This window comes from Suricata suricatta, chromosome 13 (genome assembly GCF_006229205.1).
Source record: "Suricata suricatta isolate VVHF042 chromosome 13, meerkat_22Aug2017_6uvM2_HiC, whole genome shotgun sequence".
Taxonomy (NCBI): domain Eukaryota; kingdom Metazoa; phylum Chordata; class Mammalia; order Carnivora; family Herpestidae; genus Suricata; species Suricata suricatta.
Window position 1 is genome coordinate 89,907,180 of NC_043712.1, and position 26,250 is coordinate 89,933,429.

General features: G+C 40.5%; 1 protein-coding gene across 3 annotated transcripts in view; it reads right to left on the bottom strand.

Annotated features, from left to right (window-relative positions):
- Positions 1-26,250, bottom strand: part of CENPP (centromere protein P) — a 211,338-nt gene that overhangs the window by 164,465 nt on the left and 20,623 nt on the right. For all 3 annotated transcript variants that reach the window (XM_029919447.1, XM_029919446.1, XM_029919448.1), the window contains exon 4: positions 19,839-19,927. In XM_029919447.1, coding sequence (XP_029775307.1) covers positions 19,839-19,927 — 89 coding nt within the window. The remainder of the gene's footprint in view (positions 1-19,838; positions 19,928-26,250) is intronic.

The following is a 26,250-nucleotide window of genomic DNA, read 5'->3' on the forward strand; positions in this document are numbered from 1 at the left end:
TATTTATTTTTGATACAGAGAGAGACAGAGCATGAGAGGGGGAGGGGCAGAGAGAGAAGGAGACACAGAACTGGAAGCAGGCTCCAGGCTCTGAGCTAGCTGTCAGCACAGAGCCTGACGCGGGGCTCGAACCCACGAACGTGAGATCTGACCTGAGCCGAAGCTGGAGGCTTAACCGACTGAGCCACCCAGGCGCCCCAAAGACCTCACTTCTATGTGGGACCCCTCAAAGGAAAAAAAAAACCCAACAACAAACTCACAGATACAGAGGGAAGATTGGTAATTGCCAGAGAGGGGGTGGAGAGGGGGCAAAATGACTGCAGGTGGCCAAAAGTACAAACTTCCAGTTATAAAATAAATGAGTCATGGGGATTTAACGCACAGTATGACTATAGTTAATATTACTGCATTATAAATTTGAAAGTTGCTATGAGTGTAAATGTTAAAAGTTCTCATCAGAAAAAAAAACTGTAAATCCACATGGTGATGGATGTTAACCAGACTTACTGTGATGATTATTTCATGATTTATATGTACACTGAATCATCGTGTTGTACACCTAAAATGAATATAGTCATATGTTAACTAAATCTCAGTTTTAAAAAATGCAATGTTTGAAATCATGCAACTTAATCCACTGAACATAATGTTTATAATTTTCCTCTGTGGTTTATTACATAGCAGCAAAAGTTTTCAAAAATTAGGTAATAAAATTTTTGAAATGGTTAGAGAGAGAGAGGCCATGCGAAACAGAACCCCAGTGTCCAAGAGGAGCTGTGCTCTCTTCCTCCCAATCAGGCAACTGGCACTGCTGACAAGGGCCCCGCAAACACAAGACATTGCTTTGTCAGCATTCCCCACCCAACACTCAGGGTCCCAAGCCCAGAATGGGGGCGATCCAGGAGAAAAATCCCAGAGAAAGGGATCCTTCGCCTCCATCTATGAAGCCCCAAGATCATTCCAAGTGGCCTTCACACAAATCTGACCAGAAACAATAAAGCAAAGATATCGGGAACTGAATCACAGAGTAGAATCCTGCCCAGAATCAGGGGGGTCTCCGGGCAGCCCACGAGAGGAGCAAACTGAAAGAGCGATTTAAACTATAGGCATAAAAGGGAGCGGGCTGTGCTTTTGCATAGAAGCCTGGAGATAAGGACAACCTCAAACACAGCAACGTAGGGACTACGGAGATGTCCTTCCTCAGAAACACCAAAACCACCACGTACTGTGAGTCACACTCACTGGAAACTGGCGAGACAGGAAAATGTTTACAGTAGCCCAGCAGACACGTAACAGGAGAAGAGCCACTGAGCACAGGACAGCGTGGCAGTGTTCTAGCTGATGCAGCCACGTCCCCACCTAAGTATGGTGGGTCTTGAAGATGACATCCTGCTTTCTTGGTGGAACCTCAGCTGACAGCACACAGATCTTGTTCCCAAGGAACTGTTTCTTCTGTGTTCCCATCTGAGCTCTGTTTGTTTTGATCTGTGGGGTCCCTGAGGACTAATGAAAGGGGCCTGATTATTTTCCAGTAACTGAGAACTTTCCTGAAAACACGACAATGCAGAGGGCATTTCTCAAAGATACTGAGAGTCAAAGGAGTAAGCAGGTGCCAACAAGTACAAAATAACCAGAGAACAACAGACATGCTGAAAGCCAAGGGGGGAAAGAGTGTAGAGTGAAAACAAGATTGAAAAGAATCCATGTAAGACGGAACTGGAAAACCACGTACAGGGCAGAGAGTTTGCTCAGAAAAGACCTCAGAAGACCATATACTTTCAACTCTGGCTGAACTTTAGCCTAAAGGTAAGCAAGGAATAAATAAAGGCAAAGGCAGAGTGTTGAAAGAGCTCGCTAAGTGCAGAAGGAACGTCCCAACAAAGAGCCAGAATGCAGAAACTGGAGATGAAACATTTTTGCTTTCATTGATTGTGTTTCCTTTTTGTGCATAATATCCAAAATGTCCATATTCAAAAACAACCACAAAAAATTAAGCAAGCAGGAGTGCCTCGATTCCTCAGTTAAGAATCTGACTTTAGCTCAGGTCATGACGTCGCGGTTTGTGAGTTCAAGCCCCGTATCAGGCTCTGCACTGACAGTGTGGAGCCTGCTTGGTATTCTCATTCTCTCTCTCTCTCCCCCTCCCTCCCTCCCTCCCCCTCTCTCTGTACCCCCCTCCGACTTATGTGTACACACACTCTCTGTCTCTGTCTCTCTCAAAATAAATAAACTTAAAAAAAAATTAAGCATGCAAAGAAAATATATAAAACGACTGAGCTACAAGGAAAACAGTTCTCAGAAACTGTCCTCAAGAAAATGCCTCGGAACTACTACACAAGGACCTTAGACCGACATGTCTCGAGTGTGTTCAAGGAACTCAAGGGAACCAAGAAAACCATATGTATGACAAGGAATATTAGTAAGGAGAAATTATAAACAGGAAACGTAGACATTTTAGAACCAAAAATTTTTAAATATGAAGTAAAAAATTCACTAAAGGGGTTGACAGATTTGAGCAAGCAGAATAATCTGCAAAAATGAACACAGGCTGGTGTGAAACTACCCATTCTAAAAAACAGGAAGAAAAAAATACAGAAAAATAGATGGAGCCTAAAAAACGGTGGGACTCCATCAAGTATATCAACATACATGTAGCTGCGTGACAGGAGAGCTGAGAGACAAAGAAACTGAAAGTATACCTCCAGAAATTCTCTCCAAACCGGATGAAAACTTTAGACACATCAGAGAAGCTCCCAGGCTGTACAAAGGATAAACTCAGAGAAATCCACACAAAGGCACATTACACTCAATCTGCCAAACACCAAAGACAGAACCCTCACAACGACAAGAAAGAAGCCACTCATCATATGAGGAACCACGAGTAAGACCAACCACAGACTTACCATCAACAACCAGGGAGGCCACGAGGCACTGGAATGACACTTTATGTACCAAAAGAACGTCAACCAGAAATTCTATATCTGGCAAAACTATCTTTCAAGAATGAAGGAGAAATCAAGACATTCTCTGGTATTAAAAAGCTGAGGGAGTTCATGGCTAATACACCTGACAAGAAATGCTGAGGGAATCCTTCAGGCTGAAATGAAAGAATACTGTACTGTAACTCAAAGTCTTAATGAAGAAATAAAGAACACTGGTTACACAGGTAAATAACAAAGACAGTATTATTATATTTTTGATTTATAATCCCTCTTTTTTTCCTGTATGACTTAAAAACAAATATGGAGAGCATAATGTGAAATCTACGTTACTGAATATACTACGTATAAAAACGTAACCTGTGATAATCACGATACAAAAGAGGAGGGGAAGAAAGAAGGACACACGGTTTTTGCATACCTTTGAAAGTAAGTGAATATTATAAGGTTGTTATAAGTCAAAGATGTTCATTTTAATTCTCAAGGTAATCACCAAAACAATAACTAAAAGATAAGGAAAAGAGAATCAAAATGGGACACTATGAAAAATCAATTCAACATCGATGCTAGTAATGGAGGAATAAAAACAATGCGGTGCACAGACAACAAACAGCAAAACGAAAGAAGCAAATGCTTCCTTGTCAGTAAATACTTTTTGATGTAAATGGATTAAACTCTCCAACTACAAGTCCAACTGGCAGAATGAATTTTTACAAAATTTGACCCATCTGTATGCTGTCCATAAGAAACTCACCTCAGAGACATATACACAAAGAGGCCAAAAAATAAAAGGCCTGAAAAAGATACTCCATGCAAATAATAACCAAAAGAGAGCTGGGGTGGCTATGTTACTATCAGACAAAACAGAATGTAAGTCAGAAACTGTTATAAGAGGCAAAGCATTACATATTACACAGACACGAGCTTCAACTCACCACGAAGATACAATATATCTTATAAAGACATATGTGCACCTAACAAAGAATCTCAAAATACATGAAGTATAATTTGACAGAATTAAAAGGAGAAATAAATATTCAATAACAGCTGGACATTTCAATGCCCCACTTTTAATAACAGATACAACTAGTCACAAATCAATAAGAAAAGAGAGGATCTGACTGACAGTATAAACCATTAGACCCAATAGACATATAAAAACCACACCCCCCAAGAACAGCACAATGCTTATTATTCTCAAGTACACATAGAACATTCTCCAGATAAACTGTATGTTTGGTCACAAAACAAGTCTAGATACATTTTTAGAAGACAAAATTATACAAAATATCGTTACCAATGGCATAAAAGCAGGAGCTGATAAGGAAAAATGAAAAATTCAGAACTATATGGAAATTAGACAATGGACTCAACCAATGGCCAAAAGAATAACAAAATTAGAAAATTATTTGACAAAAATGAAAATGCAACACACCAAAACTTATACAAGAGCAAAAGCAGTGCAAAGAGAAAAATTTAGAACTGTAAACACCAACACTAAAAAAAAGAAAAATCTCGGGGCCCCTGAATGGCTCAGTTGGTTAAGCGTACGACTTCGACTCAGGTCATGATCTCACAGTTGGTGGGTTCGAGCCCCGCATCGGACTCTGTGCTGAATGCTTGCTCAGAGCCTGGAGCCTGCTTCAGATTCTAGGTCTCCTTCTCTCTCTGACCCTCCCCTCTCATGCTCTGTCTCACTCTCTCTCTCAAATAGTAAATAAATGTAAAAAAAAGAAAAAGAAAAATCTCATCAATAATTTTATACTTTAGGGAATTAGAAAAAAGAAGAGCAACCTGAACATAAAGCTAGCGGTAGGAAAGAAATAATCAAGTTTAAAAAAGATATAATGCAACAGAAAATAGAAAAATAAAGTGAAAAATTGGTTCTTTGAAAACATTAACAAAACTGACACCCTGTTTAGTTAAGTGAACTAACAAAGAAGACAATTCAAATCACCAAAATCAAATGAAACTCTGGATATTATTACTGACCTTACAGAACTAAAAGAGAGGATAGGAAAATGCTATAAACAATGTAGGAAACAAATGAAATAATCTGGATGAAATATGCAAATTCTTAATATACAAACTACCAAAATTGACTCTAGAAGAAACCAAAAATTTGAATAAAGTTGTAACAAGTAAAGAGACTGAATCAATAACTGAAGTTTCCCAACAAAGACATGTCCAGGACCAAATGGCTTCACTGGTGAATTCTCTCAAATTGTTATGGAAGAATTAACATCAGTCATTCTCAAATTTGAAAAGAAGGGTAAAGAAAGAAAAAGAACACCTCCTAACTCATTCTATCAGGCCACCACTATCTTGATACCAAAGCCACAGAAAGACATCACAAAAGAAGAAAACTACGAACTGATGTGCCATATAAATACAGATAAACATGATTACTTACACTTCTATACACGAGTGATAAACAAATTGAAAATAAAATAAAACAACTCCATTTATAATACTATCCAAAAGAATAAAACATGTAGGAACAAATCTAGCCCAAACGGTCCACTGGAAAACTACAAAACATCACTGAAAAGTATGAGAGCAAACCTAAGTCAATGGGCAAACACTTGTGCTCACTGTCGGGAGACTTAGCACCACTATGATGGGAACACACCACGAGCTTGTGCCCAGATGCCCTGCAGCGCTGTCAGAGCCCGGTGACACCTTCACACTGCACGTGTAAAGGCCAACACTAAATCCATATGATTGAGCATCTGACTTGGGCTCAGGTCACGATCTCACAGTTTGTGGGTTTGAGCCCCGAATCAGGCTCTGTGTGGACAGCACAAAGTCTGCTTCAGATTCTGTGACTCCCTCGATCCCTGCCCCTCCCCTGCTTTTGCACGCTTTCTCTCAAAAACAAACAAACAAAAAAGGAATGGGTAATTCCCAAATGTGACCAAAAAAAAAAAAAAACCCAAAAACAAAAACCAAAAAACACCCTATGCCTACATACTCATAAGGATGTCTAAGCTCAGACAAATGACAACCAAATTTCTGAAAATTAAAAACAAAACAAAGAATTAAAAAGAAAGACTGCACGTCTCACCAAGAACCACAGAGGCCAAGAGCAAGTGGCACTACATTTTTCGCAAGCTGAAAGGAAAGGACTAACCCAACTAAAATTCTATATCCACAGAAAATCTTCCAGAAAGAAAGTAAGGATTCTCACATAAAGAAAACTAATTTGCTACCAGAGACCTCACTGGCATAGTTGCCTCCAGCTCTCTGAGCGTATTTCAAACAGCTGACTTACAGCCTCTGTCCAGTGGGTCTAAGCCTGGGCTTCCTCAGGGATGGTTTTTATAGATCAGTTGTTCTTTTCCTCTGTGCATGGGCCATATTTTCTTGTTTTGTTTTCTGTGTTTTGCATGTCTTGCAATTTTTGTTGAAAACTGAATATTTTATAATTTTGTTAATGTTTTATTTATTTTTGAGAGACAGAGCACGAGCAGGGAGCAGTGAGAGGAAGGTAGACACAGAGTCCCAAGCAGCTCCAGGCTCAGAGCGTCAGCACAGAGCCTGATGAGGGACTCAAAGCCATAAACCATGAGATCATGACCTGAGCCGAAGTCCAACCTTAACCGACTGAGCCACCCAGGGGCCCCGAAAACGGAATATTTTAAACAATATAGCGTGATAATTCTTGAAATCGGATTCCACCCCTCTCCAAGACTTGTGCTTTTTGTTCCTTTTGTTTGTTTACTGACTTTTCTGAAAAAAATCTGTAAAGTCTATATATACCCTGCTGTGTGGCTCTTCGAGTCTCTGCTCAGTTAGCTGGTATTCGATAGAGATTCACTCAAACACGGAGAACCACGCGTCTCCCAGGCTTCGCCCAGGGGCTCCCCGTGTGCGTCGGGGCACGCCTCCAACACTTGGCAAGGCAGACTCCCACCTCAGCCTTTGCCTACTGCTTTGGCAGAGCCTCACGGTACATCGGCCGGCAGTGAGAACGGTAGTCAGGGCATCTCAGGTCTTTCCTGGGTATGAGTGTCACCTTCAGCGTGCACACAACCCAACACATGGACTTTCTGGAGTCTCAGGAATTCATCAGAGCTTTTCCAAGTCCTTACGGCGATCCCATTCACCAACTTTTCCTTTTAAGGTATTCAATTAAACTATTCGTTCGCCCAAGTGTGAGGCACCACCTCAGGCAGCCACGAAGTTTAAAAATTGTTTCAAAATATGTTCACCAGATACTCCCAAAGAAAAGGCTTTCATACCTGGTAAGCTCTACATCAGGTCCAAAAAAATACAGCCTTGCAAGTGAGTTCTTTGAGGGAACTAAGAACAGGTCAAATGAGAACACTTCACAGGGAATGCATCTTTGAAGGGCTCTCAACTATCCTGGCCCATCCGGTGGCTGCCAGCCTCGCTGGCTGTCACTGTGATTGCAGGCTTACAGTCAGCAAGGTGACCACAGATCTCCTAAGGGAGAACTGGAAACAGGGCATTTAAGAAGCTACTTATCAAGATTCTGCTGTTTTTCCTAAATAAATCCTCCCTAGATTGCTTCAAGACTTCTTCGGCTCCTTTCTAAAGTTCTCAGAAATATGATTCTCACACTTTTGGTCAGTTTTCTTCCTCTTCTTTGGAGGATAAAATTGTCAAAGGTACTTGCTTTGCTAGTTTCACTGACATCTACGCGTTGGACGTTAAAAGAACTCAGAGAGGCTCTCTGTCCTGACCGTTTGGTTTCTGCACTCCGACACTTTACCATCTGGGGCCTTGCTGACCCTGGAGGAACTGTCCCTCTCAAGTTAGCAAATTCCTACAGACCGTAAACAACGTGCTTGTGAGCATGCTTTTAAACACGATCCAACCAGTCCAAGGCCCACACCCCAACCAACTCCATTATCAAGCTCTCAAAACTCTGGCTGCAATCTACCCGCCCTAATTCCCAGGGTCGGGTACCAGGGACAAGCCCTGCGCTCCAGAGCATCCTGAAGTTATTCAAACTAGTCAAGCCTAAGCCTACTCACCCTGCCTCACCCATTCTCTCCCTCAAAAACCACTAGAATCCCATTCTCCCTCTGCCTCTCCAGGGCTTTCCCATGGCCCCCAGTGACACAGTGTGCCCCTCTCGTTAGGAACTATAACAAACTATCTTTTCGATGGCGACCATCTCCCAACCTGTCAGCCTTACAATACTCAAATAAAAATAAAACCTATTAAAATAGGTTTGGATGCATTTATTCTTAACCTTTAAATATTAGCCATGCAGTCCACGTAAGCACAGACGTAGCTGCCGGGTCCTGCATACAGCAGAAGAACCAGCCCAGAGCACACAAGCTGCAGCGGGGAGGCACACCTGCTCCTTTCTGAGCCACCTGGGCAGACGGTCCTGCAAGGAGTGATGAACTAACTCACTGGCACTGCCTCTCGGAGGGACCTCCCCACAGTGGTCTTCACGGCGGCTGGGATTGTATTACAGTGCTATTTCTATGAAGGTGGCCAGCACAGGACAGCTCATGATCGCTGGGCACATGACACTCTGAAGCCACTCTGAAGCTAGTTTTAGTGAGTTTATTAGAACTTGTCATGATACCTTCATGAGGGTTTCTGTGTAAGTCGGTACAGGGATTAACTGAATAGGGATTCTTGGGAAATGCTCTCAGATGCAAAAAAAAAAAAAAAAAAAAAAAGCATGTTCATTCAGGGTGCCTGTCCAAATCCCTTCCAATTATGGCTTTTTATGATTTTCTGGGCTTTTATTTTCCCCAAAAGGAGTGCCTTTCAAAAAGAAAAAAAAAAAGTAAGCCAGCCCCTGACACAGACTTCATTCTTGGAGAAGTCTTGTAACTAGAGCGGGAGCGCTTCCCAAAGGAGTTTAGGAATCTGCACCCCAAGCACGACCAGACAATACGCGATCTGTGAGATGGAGTGATTCCGTGGAGAGTGGGTGGCCCTGGGGATCAGCGCTTCGTAGATCTGGTTTTGCTGAGAGGCATTTTCCAAACAGTGACAACCACTCCAAGTTGTAAGGGGACCTAAGTCACAACAAATGTTCTTCTCATAGCTCTCTCATTCCTATTCCAATAAGTTCCACTATTTCTCAGAAATATTTTTATTCTTTGATTCATAAACATATGAACTTTGGGAATGGGGCAAAGGCTTACATATAATTTTGTCTAGTTTCTTCATTTTGAAGATACACACAAAGTTCTACAGAGATGAAATACCTTTCCTAATTCAGTAGCTTTAGTCATTAGTTCAAGGAAAAAGCCAAGGAAATATGTTATACGAACACATACCGCCTTTATGTTTATAATTCACCTGCACCTGAATGACTGTCACCCAGGACACAGTGTGGTACGTTTGTGGAGCACCTCCAGTTGATAACAACTGGACGCCGTGAGGCGAGGCTCCTGACTTACTTCTGTGTAACCCTGTCACGAGACCCTCCTGAACGTGCAATCTGCCTTAGATACCATTCCCTCACCCCGCACATTCACTCTCTCTCCTCCTGGCGTATTTTCCCCTGGACCACTTTTCTCTCTCTGGTGTATTACCTACTTCCCATGTTGGTTTTATTCACTGTCCGTGGGCGGAGGAGTGCTATCTGCACACGGTGACACGCTCAGCACACAGAGCAGACTTGCCACATGGCAGGTGTGCACTGTCGCTCCCGTGGCACTTACACCAGCACTGACCAGCCTGTACGGACTCTGTTCCTTCACTAGACTGTCAGATTCATGAAGTCAGAAACTATGATCTTGTTCATCATTGTATTCTTAGAGACTAATCCATCACGAAGTACAGAATATGCATTGGATACGCATTATTTTTTTCATTTTTAAATTTACATACTGAGGCAGAATAGGTATAAGTTGAGCCTGGAAAATCTTTTTATGCCAGAATAGAAGGAAATGCTCAAAAATATAATGAGGGAATATCACATGGATTCAGGAACCAGCTTGAAGAAGTTCCCACTGGTCAAGGAGAAGACAATTTGCACACCAAAATAGAGTAAGAAATTATAAATATTAAAAATAGCTAAGAATGAAACCATACTATAACAAATAGATATGTACACATAAACACACATATATAGGGGAGAAAGTAATTCTATTTCTTTTTTTAAGTTCATTTATTTGTTTTCAGAGAGACAGACGGAAAGAGAGAACATGAGTAGGGGAGCGACAAAGAGAAAAGGAGAGAGAGAATCCCAAGCAGGCTTCACGCTGTCAGTGCAGAGCCCAAGACGAGGCTCAGTCTCACGAATCATGATTTCATGACCTGAGCTGAAATCAAAAGTCGGATGCTGAACCAACTGAGCCCCCCCAGGTGCCCCCAGGAGATCTATCTCTGAAGCATAAGGCCTAATGTCTATTGAGTGGAGGAAGAGCCAGAGTTGAAACATCATCATTCTGCAACCATTACAACAACGAGTGATCGTACAAGAGTCACCAGGGGACGCGAACTCTAAGCAGAAAATTTAATGGCAAGTAGTATCTGCGTGGTCATAATGTCCCCTTAAAGACTGCCTATTATTTCAAGAGAGGGCAAAACAAACAAACAACAACAACAAAACAAAAACCAAACTACAGACTAGTGGAGAGTAAGGCAACAGTATGACTGGATGAAAATTACTGCCACCTACATGGTCAGAGAACTGAGACGGACAATATACCACTTGTATGGTATTTTGCTTCAGGACAGCAACTGATGGTGAATAAAGATCAAAGACAAAATGAGGATCATTCTACTAGCAGGTAGGAAAGATAGAAGACCTGTATTCCATCAAGTTGGCAAAGTAATAAAAGGCAAAGAAAGGCTTTGGAATCGTTCCAAATTAAAGGAAATCTATAAAGTCATGACAATCACATGCAATACTTGACAGCAGACGGGATCGGATTAATGCGCGGGAAAAGTAAGTGCAGACAAGGACATCATCATTAGATCAACTGACGAATGGAAATATGGGTGGCAGATTAGATAAAAGTGTTATATCAATGTCAGCTTATGAGGTCGATTACTGTGCTATGAATACATAAGGGACTATCACTTTTCTCAAAAACGTACACCACGTATTTAAGAGAACAGAGCTATAATACATGTAATGTGTTCTAAAAAGGTTCCACCAGGAGAAGCAGCAGAAATGGTAAAAATCTGGGTAAATACAACAAAAGTATTTGTCTTCTCTTAAGCTCTTTAAATTATGTATGGTGGTCAAAGGTAAAAACTCTTAACACTAGCTGATGGGGTCTTAGGTACACACAGATGAACGTAAGTCCTGTGAAAAGCACAATGCAGAGCGCGGAGGGAAGGGATGTATCTGGTGACAAGGCTTCCAGATGACCCTTGTGGAGGCAAAGCACCACGTCTAAGGAGAGCACTGAAAGTTAGATGATGAACGCTGCAATCCCTATAGCAGCCAGTGATTAAATAACAAAAAACCTCAAAACCCAGACACAGCCCAAAAGTCCGTAGATAAAATTAAAATGGAATAGTAAAAAATACTTAAATAATCGAAAAGAAATCAGAACATGGGAACTGAGGAAAAAACAGACCCAGAAAATGAAGAAAATGAAAGAACAGATGCATTAACACACAGTTACAGAATAGCATCTATTCCACAGGGAACCCTGGAGACTAAGTGTTAAATCTTCCTCCGGCATGTTACCAATACCTTTTTAACATCTGAGAAAACAAATTACTCTCCCAGGAACACAGGCCTAAACAAAGAGCAGCAGTTCCTTCATTAGAGTTTGCAGGCCAAAGTGACATATTTTATTTTTTTATTTTTATTTTTAGTAGTTTATTGTCAAATTGGTCTCCATATAACAGCCAGTGCTCTTTCCCACAAGTGCTCCCCTCCATGACCACCACACTCCTTCCCTCCCCCTCCCTCTTCAGCCCTTGGTTCCTTTTCAGTATTCAATAGTCTCATATTTTAATCACCATCAAACAAGAGAGCAAAACTAAGCTCTTAATCATGTGATGAGGAAGGGAGCCATGAAAAAAAAAATCTTAAAAATCCAACAGCCCAGATTTAAACACATACACACACTACAGACACCAGACACAGAAACAGAGGGAGAAAAGAGCCTGACCCGCGACATTCATTTAAACACAGAACTTTATGGCAAAGTGGACTAAATCTCAACCTTCACCCCCATTCACATCTCCATGAAGGACACTCCATTACAACAAACACTCTTCCATTACAGAAAGAATGACACTGTGCACCACTGGCTCTTACAGTTTTAAGAGTGACTGTAATTTATCTATTTTTCCCAGGCATAGTCCAAGCTTCACTAAATGTTAAACAGATGTTATGGATTTCTTTCACAAAATGTTGGCAGTGACACATTTCAATCTGAACTAGAATAGTCAGAAAAATAAAATTATTCCAAATGTCTTTTTCCTTAAAAAATTTTTATGGTGGTTTTTTTTTTTTGAGAGACAAAGAGAGACAGAGCAAGGAGGGGAGGGTCAGAGAGAAAGGGAGACATAGACTCTGAAGACAAGCTCCAGGCTCTGAGCTAGCTGTCAGCACAGAGCCCAACGTGGGACTCAAACCCACGAACTGTGAGATCATGACCTGAGCCGAAGCCAGATGCTTAACCGACTAAGCCACCCTGGCACCCCCAAATGTCTTTTTCTTTAGGACAAAGCAAAACATAAAGAGAAATCTAAAAGAAAAATTCTAAAGTTCTATTAGATCTAAAATCAGATGGGTATCAGAAGTGAATTATTCACTAAAATATTATCAGTCACTCTTACACACTGCAGGTGGGAATGCAGTATGGTATGGTCATCCTGGAAAAGACTGTGCCAGTTCATTATATATTTAAACATACTGTAATCATATGAACCAGCAACTCCTTTCTGGTTATCTATCATGGAGAAAAAACTTCCATCACACAAAAACCTCTAATCAGTGTTTACAGCAGCTCTGTTCATAATCACCCAAACCAGGAAATCACCCAGATGTCCTCCAATGGGTGAAAGGGCAAACACACTTGTATCTGTACATGGAATACTACTCAAGAAATGAAAACACGGCGATGCCTAGGTGGCTCAGTCGGTTGAGCGTCCAACTTTAGCTCAGGTCCTGATCTCAGGGTTCATGAGTTCGAGCCCCACATTGGGCTCTGTGCTGACAGCTCAGAGTCTAGAGCCTGCTTTGGATTGTGTCTCTCTCTCTCTCTGCAGCCCCAACCCCCCCCACCTCAAAAATAAAAAAAGATTTAAAAAAAATTTTTAATGAAAAAATGGATGGATCTCAGTTCATTTACTTTAGCTAAGTAAAGAGGCCAGTCTCTATGGAATTTCATTTATTTCACATTTTGTAAGAGGTAAAACTCTAGTGATGATGATCAGAGCAGGTTTTGCCAGGGGATGAAGGGTGGGAGAAGGGTATGACTATAAAGGAAGAACATGCAGGATTTCTGTGCTGAAGGAGCTATTCAATATCATCATGGTGGTAAGCGCACCCACCATCCAATCTGAATAACACAGAAGGAAAAAATGGAAAAACTTAACAGAGCCTCAGGTACACATGAGACAATGCCAAAAGCTTTTACATTCATATAATTGGAGGCCCAAAAGCAAAGGAGAAATTTATATATTTGTGTAATATGTAAAAATATAGCAAAAAAAACAAATTACAATAAAATAGTTTTTTAAATATTCAAATAGGTGTACTTGGCTGGTTCAGTCAATAGATCATGTAACCCTTGATCTTGGGGTCACGAGTTTGAGCCCCACTTTGAGGGTGGAATTTACTTAATAAAAAAAATTTTAAATATTCAAATCATCCAGAAAAATGCATGAAAAGAAAAAAGAAGAACAAAACAACAACACAAAAAACGACTAACTGGGTAGACCTCAATAAAAAAAAATATCAATGAGTACATTAAATGTAAATGATTCATAAATCTAAATGTAAAAGGTAAAATTTTTAATTTTGAAGAAAATCTTCATGACTTGAGGTTAAGCAAAAGTCACAGACATCACGCCAAAAACATATAAAAGGAAAAAAAAGATTATCTTCTTAAAAAAATTTTGCTCTTTGAAAGATACTATTAAGAAAATGAAAAGACAAGAGGCATCTGGCTGGCTCAGAAGAGCATGTGACTCTTGATCTTGGGAATTGTCAGTTCGAGTGTTGGGTGTGGAGATTACTTAAAAATAAATTCTTAAACAAGAAAAAAAAAAGAAAATGAAAAGACAAATTGCAGAATGGGAGACAATATTTGAAAATTGTATATATGACAAAGGACATGTACGGAGAATACATAAAAAACTCTCACAACAGTAAGGAAACAACCTAATGAAGCCATGAGTGGAATATATGAACATAAACTTCACCAAAGAGGATGAGCAGACAGCAGTTAAATATGTGTAAAGATGCTCATGGTCTCAACCATCAGGAAGACGAGATGCACTACACTCCCACTAGAACGGCTGAAACCAAATAAACACACACGGCACACGCTGCACAGCACGTAGAACCAGAACTCACACATTGCTGGTACAAATGCAAAACGTCACAGACCTCTGGAAAAATGTCTTGGCTATTTCCCTATTTTTGTTTGTTTTTTATGTTAGTTTACTTATTTTGAGAGAGAGAGAGAGAGAGAGAAGCCCAAGCAGGTTCTGCACTGAGCACACAGGGCCCTGTATGGGGACTGATCCCATGCCACTGAGATCATGACCTGAGCCCAAAGCCCAGAATCGAATGCTCAACTGACTGAGTCGCCCTTAAGCTGAGTCATATAAACTAAAATATAGGGGCACCTGGGTGGCTTAGTCAGTTAAGAATCTGACCTTAGTTCAGGTCATGATCTCGCCATTCATTAGTTTGAGTCCCACATTGGGTTTGGCATTGACGGTGCAAAGCCTGCTTAGGATTCTCTCCCCGCCCCCCGCCCCTCCCCCACTCACACTTTCTCACTCTTAAAAAAAAAAAAAAAAAAATATATATATATATATGGAGAAAACATGTGTGCACATGCCAGCATGAGCAGGTAGAGAAAGAGAGAGAGAATGAATCCCAAGCAGACTCCACACCATCAGCACAGAGCTGGATGACTTGAGCCAAAATCAAGAGTCAGACACTTAACCACTGAGCACCCAAATGCCCCTAAGGTGTTTATTTTTTAAAAGACAGGAAAAAAAGGCACCTGGGTGGCTCAGTCGGTTGAGTATCCGACTTCGGCTCAGGTCATGATCTCATAGTTCGTGGGTTTGAGTCCCACATCAGGCTCTATGGTGGCAGCTCAGAGCCTGGAGCCTGCTTTTGGTTCTGTGTCCTTCTTTCTGCCCTCCCCTGCTCATGATCTGTCTCTGTCTCTCAAAAATAAATAAATGTTTAAAAAAAATTTTTTTAAAGATAGGAAAATTTAAAAAGACACATAAAACTTTTTACAAATGACAAGTACTGTCCATGAAATTGAAAATTCAGTGGAGAGGGGTTTAAAAGCAGATTAATTAGAAACTGAAGAAATAATTACTGAACTGAAACACAGATCTGGGGAATAATCAGGAATAATCACAAAGATACAAAGAAACAGAAAATACAAAGAAAGGGTAAGACAGATGCCAAAGATGAACAGAGACCATGTCCCAAATTATGGAATGAAAATCAGAGAAAATAATGGAAAGAGCTGATTCTACTCAGGATGTAAAAAGCTGCAGAGAAGACCATTTGCACACAACATCAAGCAAATCTGGATAATCTATAAAATCATGATCTTTCTTGAGTCCTTTAGAGACCCAACGCCACAAGGCGACCAATAAATTTTTCTTCCTCAAAGAACAGACATGACACAAACTGTTTGCTCTTGGGTCAGTGGAGGGGAGGAAAGCAGCCCCCATTCAAGTGGGTAACAAGAAATAGGCAAAATTTTGACAAATTCATTTTTTGTTGTTGCTAAGTTTTGGGGACTTTATTTTTTGTTTTTATATACAGAAAAAGAGAGGGGAAGAGTGAGAATGTGTGCACATGCAGGGAAAGGGCAGAGAGAGAGAGAGTCTGCAGCAGGCTCTACGCCATGAGCAGAGAGCCCCATGTGGGGCTTGAAATCTCAAACTGTGAGAACATGATTTGAGCTGAAATCAAGAGTTGGATGCTCAACCAACTGAGTCAACCAGGTACCCCAAATTTTGACAAACTCTTAAAAACAAATATGCGATACAGTGTCATTTTGGAACAGGCCAGAACGCCAGACACACAGGGACACCGCCAGGAAAACCAGGGTCATGGCAGAGAGAGCTCCCCATCTCTGGCACAGGCACTGCCGGGGAACAAAATGAAGCCAGAACTCTTCTTTGATGGGAACCAAAAACCCTGAAATGCTGAAAAAAAGGCAACAAAGCAATGGAAGAAAAAAAATCTCTTGCTTCCAAGGGAGGAGCATAAGTCAAACCAATACGACTTTGGGAGAAGGACAGAAAACATTCTTGTTACCAAGACAAAGATCCACTGCTTCAGGAGAGGGGCAGAGGCAAAAACCCCATTCCATGGGAGGAGCAGGAAACCCACTGGGCCCAGGATCCTACACTAATCCAAGCGCTCTTCTGTTAGCCCTGCAGGAGAAACATGGAAGTGTCTCCTGGCCAAGACCAACCCCCAATCCAGGCTGGCTGTGGCTCTACTGGCGAGGAGGAGCAGGAACACTGGGGAGCCCAGCCCAAGGCGCGGGTAAGCCTCAACAACTACTGCTGGGGGACCATCGAACACATGGAGAAAGGCTCCCCTCAGGAAGGCAGAAAGCTGAGCGGATGCGGAACACGGAGAAGAACCCTGCAGCTCCCAAAAACCCATTCTAAGTTTTAGGAAAACTGGACCTTGAATTTGAATTCACAGATGGAAGCATCTGAAACCTGTGGTGATGTGGTGATTTGAAGCCTGCTGAAGATGACGAAAACAGTAAAAGTTCTAAGCCAGCTCAACTGCTGAGGACTCTGAGTTGACCCCACTAGTAGAATGATTAAAGAAATGTGCCCACTTCTGAGCATAAACGCTATTTGCTTCAATCACTATTGTTTTCCCACAACATATCATTTAAAAAAAAATGATGACATACAAAAATTCCGGAAAAAAGACCCCAGAATCAGCAGAATCAGGCTCCTAGATGATACAGATATTGGCACTATGAGACAGGGACTTTAAAATAACCGTGATTAAAAATCACGGAGCCAGAAATAAGAATGGAGAGGAAGATGGCAAGTTACTGTTTTATGCACACAGAGTTCAGTTTTAAAACATGTGAAGTCTCTTGATGACAGATGGTGGTGGGGCGCCGGGGGGCTACTAAGTAGGTTGAGTTTCTGACTCTTGATTTTGGCTCAGGTTACCATCTCCCGGTTCGGGGCTTTGAGCTCCAAATCGGGCTCTGTGCTGAGAGCATGGAGACTGCTGGGGATTCTCTCTTTCTCTGCCACTCCCCCTCTATTGTTCTCTCTTTCTCTCAAACATTAAAAAAAAGATAGATGGATTCCTGGGTGGCTCAGTTGGTTAACGTCTGACTTCAGGCTCAGGTCATCGTCTCACAGTATTTGAGTTTGAGCCTCAAGTTGGGCTCTGAGCGTGCTCTGTGCTGAGAGCTAGGAGCCAGGACCCTGGAGCTTGCTTCAGACTCTGCGTCTCCCGCTCTCTCTGCTCCTCCCCTACTTACGCTCTGTCTCTCTCATTCTCAGAAATGAATGTTAAAAAAAATTTTTTGGGGGCGCCTGGGTGGCTCAGTCGGTTGAGCCTCCGGCTTCGGCTCAGGTCAGATCTCACGGTCGTGGGTTCGAGCCCCGCGTGGGCTCTGTGCTGACGGCTAGCTCTGAGCCTGGAGCCTGCTTCCGGTTCTGTGTCTCCTTCTCTCTCTGCCCCTCCCCCTCTCATGCTCTGTCTCTCTCAGTATCAAAAATAAAAAACAAAAAAAAAACCAAAAAAAAAAAATTTTTTTAAATATGCAGCAACGTATGAAATAAGATTAGAAAAATATTGATAATTGTTCATGTCTATTGTGTAGCTGCAGGTTAGTTATTCTATTATTTTACATATATATGAAAACTTCTAAAATGAAACCATAAAGAGAAAAACAGCCAGAATTAATAAATTAAAAGATCTAGTGGAAAAAGTTGTACAAATGCATTAACAAATGGGGACTTTCAGTAGAGAGAGAGAGAAATTACGATCAAAAGAAAATGCAAGAGGTAAAAAACACCACATTAGAAGTGAAGAATTCCTTCAAAGGGCTCACTGGTAGGAGGGACTTCAACGGAGGAAAGAATCTGTGAACTTGAAAATAGGGTAACAGAAATTACCCAAACTGAAATGTAAGAAAAAACAAAGAGTGAACGACATAGAACAAAGCATCCAATCCCTGAGATAATATATGAAATGGCTAATATGTGTGCAATTAGCACTGCAGGAGAAGAACAGAAAACAGGACAGAAGATTTGAAAAGATGTGGATGAGAATTTTCACACTATCACACCCTAGAAGTAACACTGTCAGACTGGGAAAAAACAAAATTAAAAGGAAGGTTTGAAGGCAGCCCCTGCCTCAAAATTAACCCTTACAGCAGACTTGTCAGGACCTAAGCGATCCAGAGGAACTAAAGATCTCTACAATGACACTGGAGAAGAGTGGTCACTCCAGTTGTCAGTGGTCAACAACACATTCCTGGTTTCCTCCCACACAGTTGTTCCCTGTCCAATCCATCTGGCAAGCCCCTGTCTCCACCATAAGGTCCACCTCTGGACCCTCTTCCATTTCTATTTTCTCCACAGGCAATCTCCTCAAGTTAAGGGCTTTAACTTCTACCCACTGGCAGAAAACTCTGGGGCTCTATCTCCTGCCTACACCTCTTCTGAGCTATATACTTCCTATTTTTACTTCTGTGTTTCAAGGGCACTCAACATGTCCAACCTGAAGTCACAACCTTACCTGCCATGATTCTCTTTCAACTTTCCCAGTCTCAACAAACGCAATCACCACAATCAAGAAGTGATCCACTGTCAAGGACTCCTGATCTCTCCCATTCAACCAATAACTGTGCTTCCTAAATATCCCCCAAATCCAAACCCATCCAGTGCTCTATCTCTGCTACCATAGGCTAGTCCACCCTACAGATTTCCTTGCTTGATGCTTTCATAGGCTAATCACTGACCCTACTGGACGTTCTATTGTCCCCGTTCAAGCCCTTCTCCCTGGGGGCATCCACAACAGTTCTAAGATGTCACCACTCTTCAGGCTCTGCTTTAGTAGCTTTATGCTGGTCTCAAGACAATGTTCAAAATCCTCATACCAAACTCCATGTAGTGTGGACCTCACATACGTGGTGGCCTCATCTCAGAACACACCACACAGCTCACCCCCTACTCCTGTCAGGTGCTCACAGACAGAACACCTCCTCTTTGCACAGGGCCCGTGCACAACTACTCTGTCTAGGACCTCTGTGTTAGGTTACACCTACACATTACTCAGATGTCAGCTCAATTTTCAAGAAATGATTCCATGTTCTTTTTGGAAGTCACATTCTTGATGTATGCTTCAGCAGGCATTCCGTACCTCTCCTCTATAGCACTGAACACAGCCACATTTTTAGATTTATTTCCATAATTAACTTATGACTTCACCAATAGGCTAAAACCTATTCCGTGAGTAATCAAAGATGGTATCTTGTTCTTCCTCACATTTTAAAGCCTCGCACAGAGTTAATGTATAATGAATTTTCATTGAATGAAAAAATAATATTGAAAATTTAGGTTTAATATATAAACCATACACATATGAATATAAAAATAAGCTATAATAATAATGTTATGCTTTCAGAGATATCTTGATATTTACTTACCAAAAAACAGGGTAAACTTAAAACTATAGAGTGAAAACAACCCCTAAAAAAGTAAAACTTTGCAGTATCTTACCTAGACACAAAATCACTTAATTCTGAATATTCGGTGGGCTCCATTATTATGTTGAGGTCAGTAATAACAGAAGATAATCTCTCCTTACTCTAAAATAAAAAGTTGATATATCAGATCACAGTAAACATTTAAATAAAGAGACAACAATAATTTTTTAAAAAGCAAACTGAAATACTACCAAGCAATAGGAAAAAGTAATGAAGAAAAGCCACTGAAAATATTGGTTATTTGCTAAGAAAAATAAAAATAAAATCAGATCTTTACTCCATATCAAAAACCAAAATGAACTCCAAATGAACTATTTTAATGTAAACACTAAGACCATAAAACATTAGCAGGAAATCTAGACATTTAATGAATTTCTGAGTGAAAAACAACTTTCTAAGAAAATAACAGGAAAAGAAAAAAAAGCAAATATAATCACTGAAAAAACTCTTTTTAAACTTTATTTCTGAGACAGAGAAAGAGAGAGAACACATGACTGGGGGAGGGGAGAGAGAGGGAGAGAGATCATGCCAAGCGGGCTCCACGTGGGGCTTGGTCACATGACTGTGATATCATGAGCTGAGCCAAACTCAAGAGCCGAACGCAGGTCCTCAACCAAGTGAGCCACCCAGGCACTCCAGAAACTTAAAGTATTTATATTAAAAAATGACTTTATAACTGAAAGAGAAAGAATAACCTGATGAACATTTTTTTTATCATAAACATGAGGAGAAATGAAAACTGAAAAGAAAAAGGTAAAAAACCTGAATTAAAACCTCAAATGTATTAGACAATTTATGTGCCAAAAAGTGTTTACTCTCACAAGTAAAGAGAAATGTAAATTAAACCAATGAGACAACACTTTTACCTATGAAATCATTTTGACAACGCATACTTTAAAATACACACATTCTCAGGGCACCTGGGTGGCTCAATTGGTTGGGTGTCCAATTTCGGCTCAGGTTGTGATCTCATCGTTTGTGAATCTGAGCCACATGTCAGGCTCTGTGCTGACAGCTCAGGGCCCGGAGCCTGCTTCAGATTCTGTGTCTCCCTCTCCGTCTGTCCCTCCAATTTGCACTCTGTCTCTCAAAAATGGATAAATGTTAAAATAAAAAATTTTTTAATCCACATATTCTCTGTACCAGCAGTTTGACTTCAAGAATCTATCCTCAAACAGTAAGAAATGAAGACAAAGACTTATGGCTACCTATTACAAAAACATATTTTGATCTATAAATTCAGGTTTTCTCCTTTAGTAAATCTTGTTCTATTATACAGTTTCCTATCATTTCTATTTCGCTTGTTTCTGTTCTTGTTTTTGCAAAAATCATATACTGACCATTCATGGTCTTCCAGATTGTTCTTTTCACTTGCTCTTACAGGCCATTTTTCTCAAGACTGTCTTCCATATTCACCTCCTGGTTACTTCAATTATAGTTCTCAGCACTATAATCATTTGATTCTTCTTTCTCTCATCTTTCTTTTCTCTTACTCAATTTTCTTTAAATGCTTCATTTGATAAAACAGGTTTCATATAGTATGTTCTTGTATTTACTTCCTGGATTAATTCTTTCAAAGTGAACTTATCTCCATTTTCTTATCAATTCACTGCATGACCGTATGCTTGCATAAGTGCTAAATTAAGATGAAAAACAACTTGGCACCATATTTGCGCTCTATTCTGGAAGTACTATGTGTTCACAGGACTAGATCTAGCAATTTTTAATATTTCCTAGGAAATCAGGGAGTGGATACTTCCTGACACTTCTCCATTTATCTAGGCACTATCTGATGTGTCTCTCTTTTGAGCTGCTACAGAAATGGATATTGAGGGCTTATAATCTTTGTTTAGTTTTTAGCAGCCTGAGGATACAGTGGGAACTGTTAGGAGCAGCTACAGTTTAAGTAGGCGGCCTGTCTGTGGGCATTTACCATCATCTCTCATCCAAAACATAAATCCCAAAGGCACTCTTACAACTCAAAACAAATGTGTACACTAACATTAACAGTAGCAAAAAGGCGTAAACAGCCCAAATGCCCATCAACTAATAAATGAGTAACAAAATATGATGTATTCACACAGTGGAATAAATTCAATCAATAAAAGGAAATGAATGAAGTAATGATACCTACTCTATGAACAAACCTTGAAAATACTATCTTGAATGAAAGGAGCCCAGTCAAAAAGATCACATACTACATGATTCCACTTAAATGAACTGTCCAAAACACACAAACCCATAAAGATAAAAAACAGATTAGCTGTTGTATAGGTCTGGGCAGAAGAAGACGGACTGAGTATAAAAAGTAAGGAGTTTCCTTTTGGGGTGATAAAAATGTTCTAAAACTGATATGGTAATGGTCGTACAACTCTGAATATACTAAAACTTATTGTATATTTTAAATGGATGAATCATTTGTTATGTGAATTATAACTCATTTGACCTGTTCTAAAAAAATTTTTTTAAACTTCAGAGGCACATCTTGTCTTTAGTTAATTAACTGTGTGTGTGTTGGATTTTGGCCATTCACCCATTACCTTCACCCATAAGCCTTACCTTACCATAAAGCTTATGATTTACGGGCCCCTCCTTATTTATGTATTTTTGGCAGTTGGTGGATTCTGTTCAGCCACTGGAAATATGACTTTAACACCCGGTTTCCTCATCTCTCTCCTGCCTATAAGAGTGCTAACTAGGGCAACCCTTCCAGTTGGTAGATGAAGAGAGGGATCTTGCACACCAACCTGACCTCAAAGCCCCTGCCTGGGTCTCAGCAACACATTACTTTCTAACAAGGTCTGTCCAACTTGATTCTATAGTTTTCATTCTTCGGTACAATTTAAGAACTGGGGCGGGGGGGGGGGGGCGGCGCCTGGGTGGCTCAGTTGGTTCGGCTTCCTACTTCAGCTCAGGTCATGATCTCACAGTCTGTGGGTTCGAGCGCACATCGGGCTCTGGGCAGGCAGCTCAGAGCCTAGAGCCTGCTTCGGATTCTGTGTCTCCCCCTCTTTCTCCCCCTCCCTTGCCCATGATCTGTCTCTCTCTGTCTCTCAAAAATAAATGTTTTTAAAAAAGAACTGTAGGTAAACACATTCAGGAAAGGGTCTATTAACTTTACAAAATTTATATACTCCTAATAAAGCAAACTACATCAGATTTTGAGGTTTTCTTTCATTTTGGTTCGAATGTTCTCATTATCAGGTACATTTTCTTTGGAGCCTATGATATAGGATTATATTCTTCACTTTTTTATTGAAGTATAACTGACATAGAACATATTTTTTAGCTATACAACATAATGACCTAATATTTGTATATACTGCAAAATGCTCACCACAATTAGTTAACATTCATCACAATACATACTCACGAGATTTTTTCAACATTTTATTTTTAAGTGATCTCTATACCCAACACGGGGCTCAAACTTATAACCCCAAGATCAAAAGCTGCATGCTAGGGGTGCTAGGTGGCTCAGTTAAGCGTCCCCAATTTTTTTTTAATGTTTATTTTTGAGAGACAGCAAGACAGAGTGTGAGCAGTGGAGGGGCAGAGAGTGAGGGAGACACAGAATCCAAAGCAAGCTCCAGGCTCTGAGCTGTCAGCACAGAGCCTCCTGCAGAGCTCCAACCCACAAATTGTGATATCACACCCCAAGCTGAAGTCAGATGCTTAATTGACTGAGCGACCCAGATGCCCCAGGAGTCCAACTCTTGATTTTGGCTCAGGTCATGATCTTACGGTTCATGGGATTGAGCCCCATGTTGGTATCTTTGCTGACAGTAAAGAGCCTGCATGGGACTGACTCTCTCTCTCTCTCTCTCTCTCTCTCTCTCTCTCTCTCTCTCTCTCCCCTCCCCTCCCCTCCCCTGCTCATGCTCTCACTCTCAAACTGAATAAACTTAAAAAAAAAAAAAAAAAGAGTTGCACGCTCCACCAACTGAGCCATCTAGGCACCCCACAAAATTTTTTCTAATAAAAACTTTTAAGATTTAACCACTTAGCAACTTTGAAATGAGCAATTAACTATAGTCATCATGCTATACATTAGACTTCCGTAACTAATTTAAAACTAAAATTTTGTACCTTTTGACTCCCTTCACCAGTTTCACACACATTCCCAGCACCTTGTCTCTGGCAACCATTACCTGGACATCTATAATATTTGAGGCTGGTCATTTTTTTCCATGTTTTTGGCTTTTGGGGATTATACATATAAGTGAGATCATATGGTAGATTTTTTTTTCTAACTTATTTCACTTAGCACAATTTTTTTTTTTTAGTTTATTTTTTTGAGACAGAGAGAGCGTGTGCACGCATGATCAAGTGGTGGAGGGGCAGAGAGAAAGGGAGAGAGAGAGAATGTCAAGCAGGCTCTGCATTCAGCATGGAACCCTATGCAGAGCTCGACCTCAGGATCATGAAATAATGACCTGAAATGAAATCAAGAGTCAGAGGGTTAAGGGGCGCCTGGGTGCTTCAGTTGGCTGGGCGTCCGACTTCGGCTTAGGTCATGATCTCACGGTTCGTGGGTTCGAGCCCCGCATCGGGCTCTGTGCTGACAGCTCAGAGCCTGGAGCCTGCTTCAGATTCTGTGTCTCCCTGTCTCTCTGCCCCTCCCCTGATCATGCGCTCTCTCTCCCTCTCTCTCTCTCTCTCAAAAATAAACAAACCATTAAAAAAATTTTAATAATAAAATAAAATAAAGAGTCAGATGCTAAAGAGACTGAGCTACCCAGGCACCCCAGATATCTGTTTCAGTGTTTTTGTTTCCTTCAGATAAATAGCCAGAAATGGAATTGCTGGATCACATAGTAGCTTTTTATTTTTAATTTTTGAGGGAATTCCATATTCTTTTCTCTACTGACTTTACAAATTTACATTCCCCTCAACGGTCAATAGTACACAGGAGCTCCCCTTCCTCCACCTCCTGGCCAATACTTGTTATTTCTTGACTCTTTCATAAGAGCCATCCTAACAGGTTTAAGTTGGTATTTCATTGTGGTTTTGATTTCTATACCCTGGTTTTTTTCATGTACCTGTTTGGCCATCTGTATGTCGTTTTGAAAAAATGTCCATTCAGATCCTCTGCCCATTTTTAAACCAAATTGGCTATTTTGCAATTGAGTTAGAGCAGTTCTTTACATATTCTGGATATTAGCCCCATCAGATATAGATTTGGAAATACTTTCTCCTATTCTGAGGGTTAACTTTTCATTCTGATGATTTCCTTTGCTGTAGGGAAATGTTTTAGTTTGATGTAGTTGCACTTGTTGATTTTTGCTTTTGGTATCAAACAAAAAACTCAAAACACCAGGACATGTCAAGGAGCTTACTGCCTATCTTTTCTTCTAGGATATTTATGGTTTCTGGTCTTACATTCAAGCGTGTAGTCCAGTTTGGGTTAATTTTCTGTGTACGGTAGAAGACAGAGGTCTGGCTTCATCTTTTAGCATGTAGCTGTTCAGGCTTCCGAACACCATTTAGTAAACAGACAAGTCCTTTCCTCAATGTATATTCTCGACTGTCAGAAATTAACTTTCCACCTATGTGTGGGTTTTTAGTTCTCAATTCAGTCCCATTAACCTTTTTATGCCAATACTATACCGCTTTAATTACTATAGCTTTTGTAATACAGCTTGAAGTGATGAATCATGCCTCTAGGTTTGTTCGTTTTGCAAGACTTCGCTATTAGCGGTCTTCTATGGTTTCATACACATTTTAGAATTGTATCTTCTATTTCTGTGAAACCTGCCATAGGACTTTTGATAGGGATTGTACTTGAATCTGTAGATTCCTTTCAGTACCATGGACATTTAAAAAATATTAATTCTTTTAATTCATGAGCACAGAATATTTTCCATGTTTTTCTGCCTTCAGTTTCTCTGGTCAATGTCTTGTGGTTTACAATATACAGGTTTTTTATCTCCAGTAAGTATTTCAATCTTTTTGAGGCAATTGTTTTCATAATTTCTCTGATAGTACAATATTAGTGTATAAAAAAAGAATAGATTTTTGTATATTGATTTTCTATGTTGCAGCTTTACTGGATTCATTTATAAGTTCTAACAATTTCTTGGTGGATTCCTTAGGGTTTTCAAGATTTCTTTTTAAGTTCACTTTTCTTTTCCCTTAAATAATCTATACATCCAGTATGGGGCCTGAACTCATGACCCTGAGATCAAGAGTTGCACACTCCTCTGACTGAGGCAGCCAGGCATCCGCTTTAGGGTTTTCTATATAAAATATGATGTCATCTGCAAATAGTGATAGTTTTACTTCTTCCTTTCCAAAGTGAATGCCTTTTATTTCTTTTTCTTCCCTAATTGCTCTGGCTAGAACTTTCAATACTATGTTGAATAACTGCAGCAAAGGTAAGCCCTGTTCCTCATCTTAGAGGAAATTCTTTCATCTCTTCACCA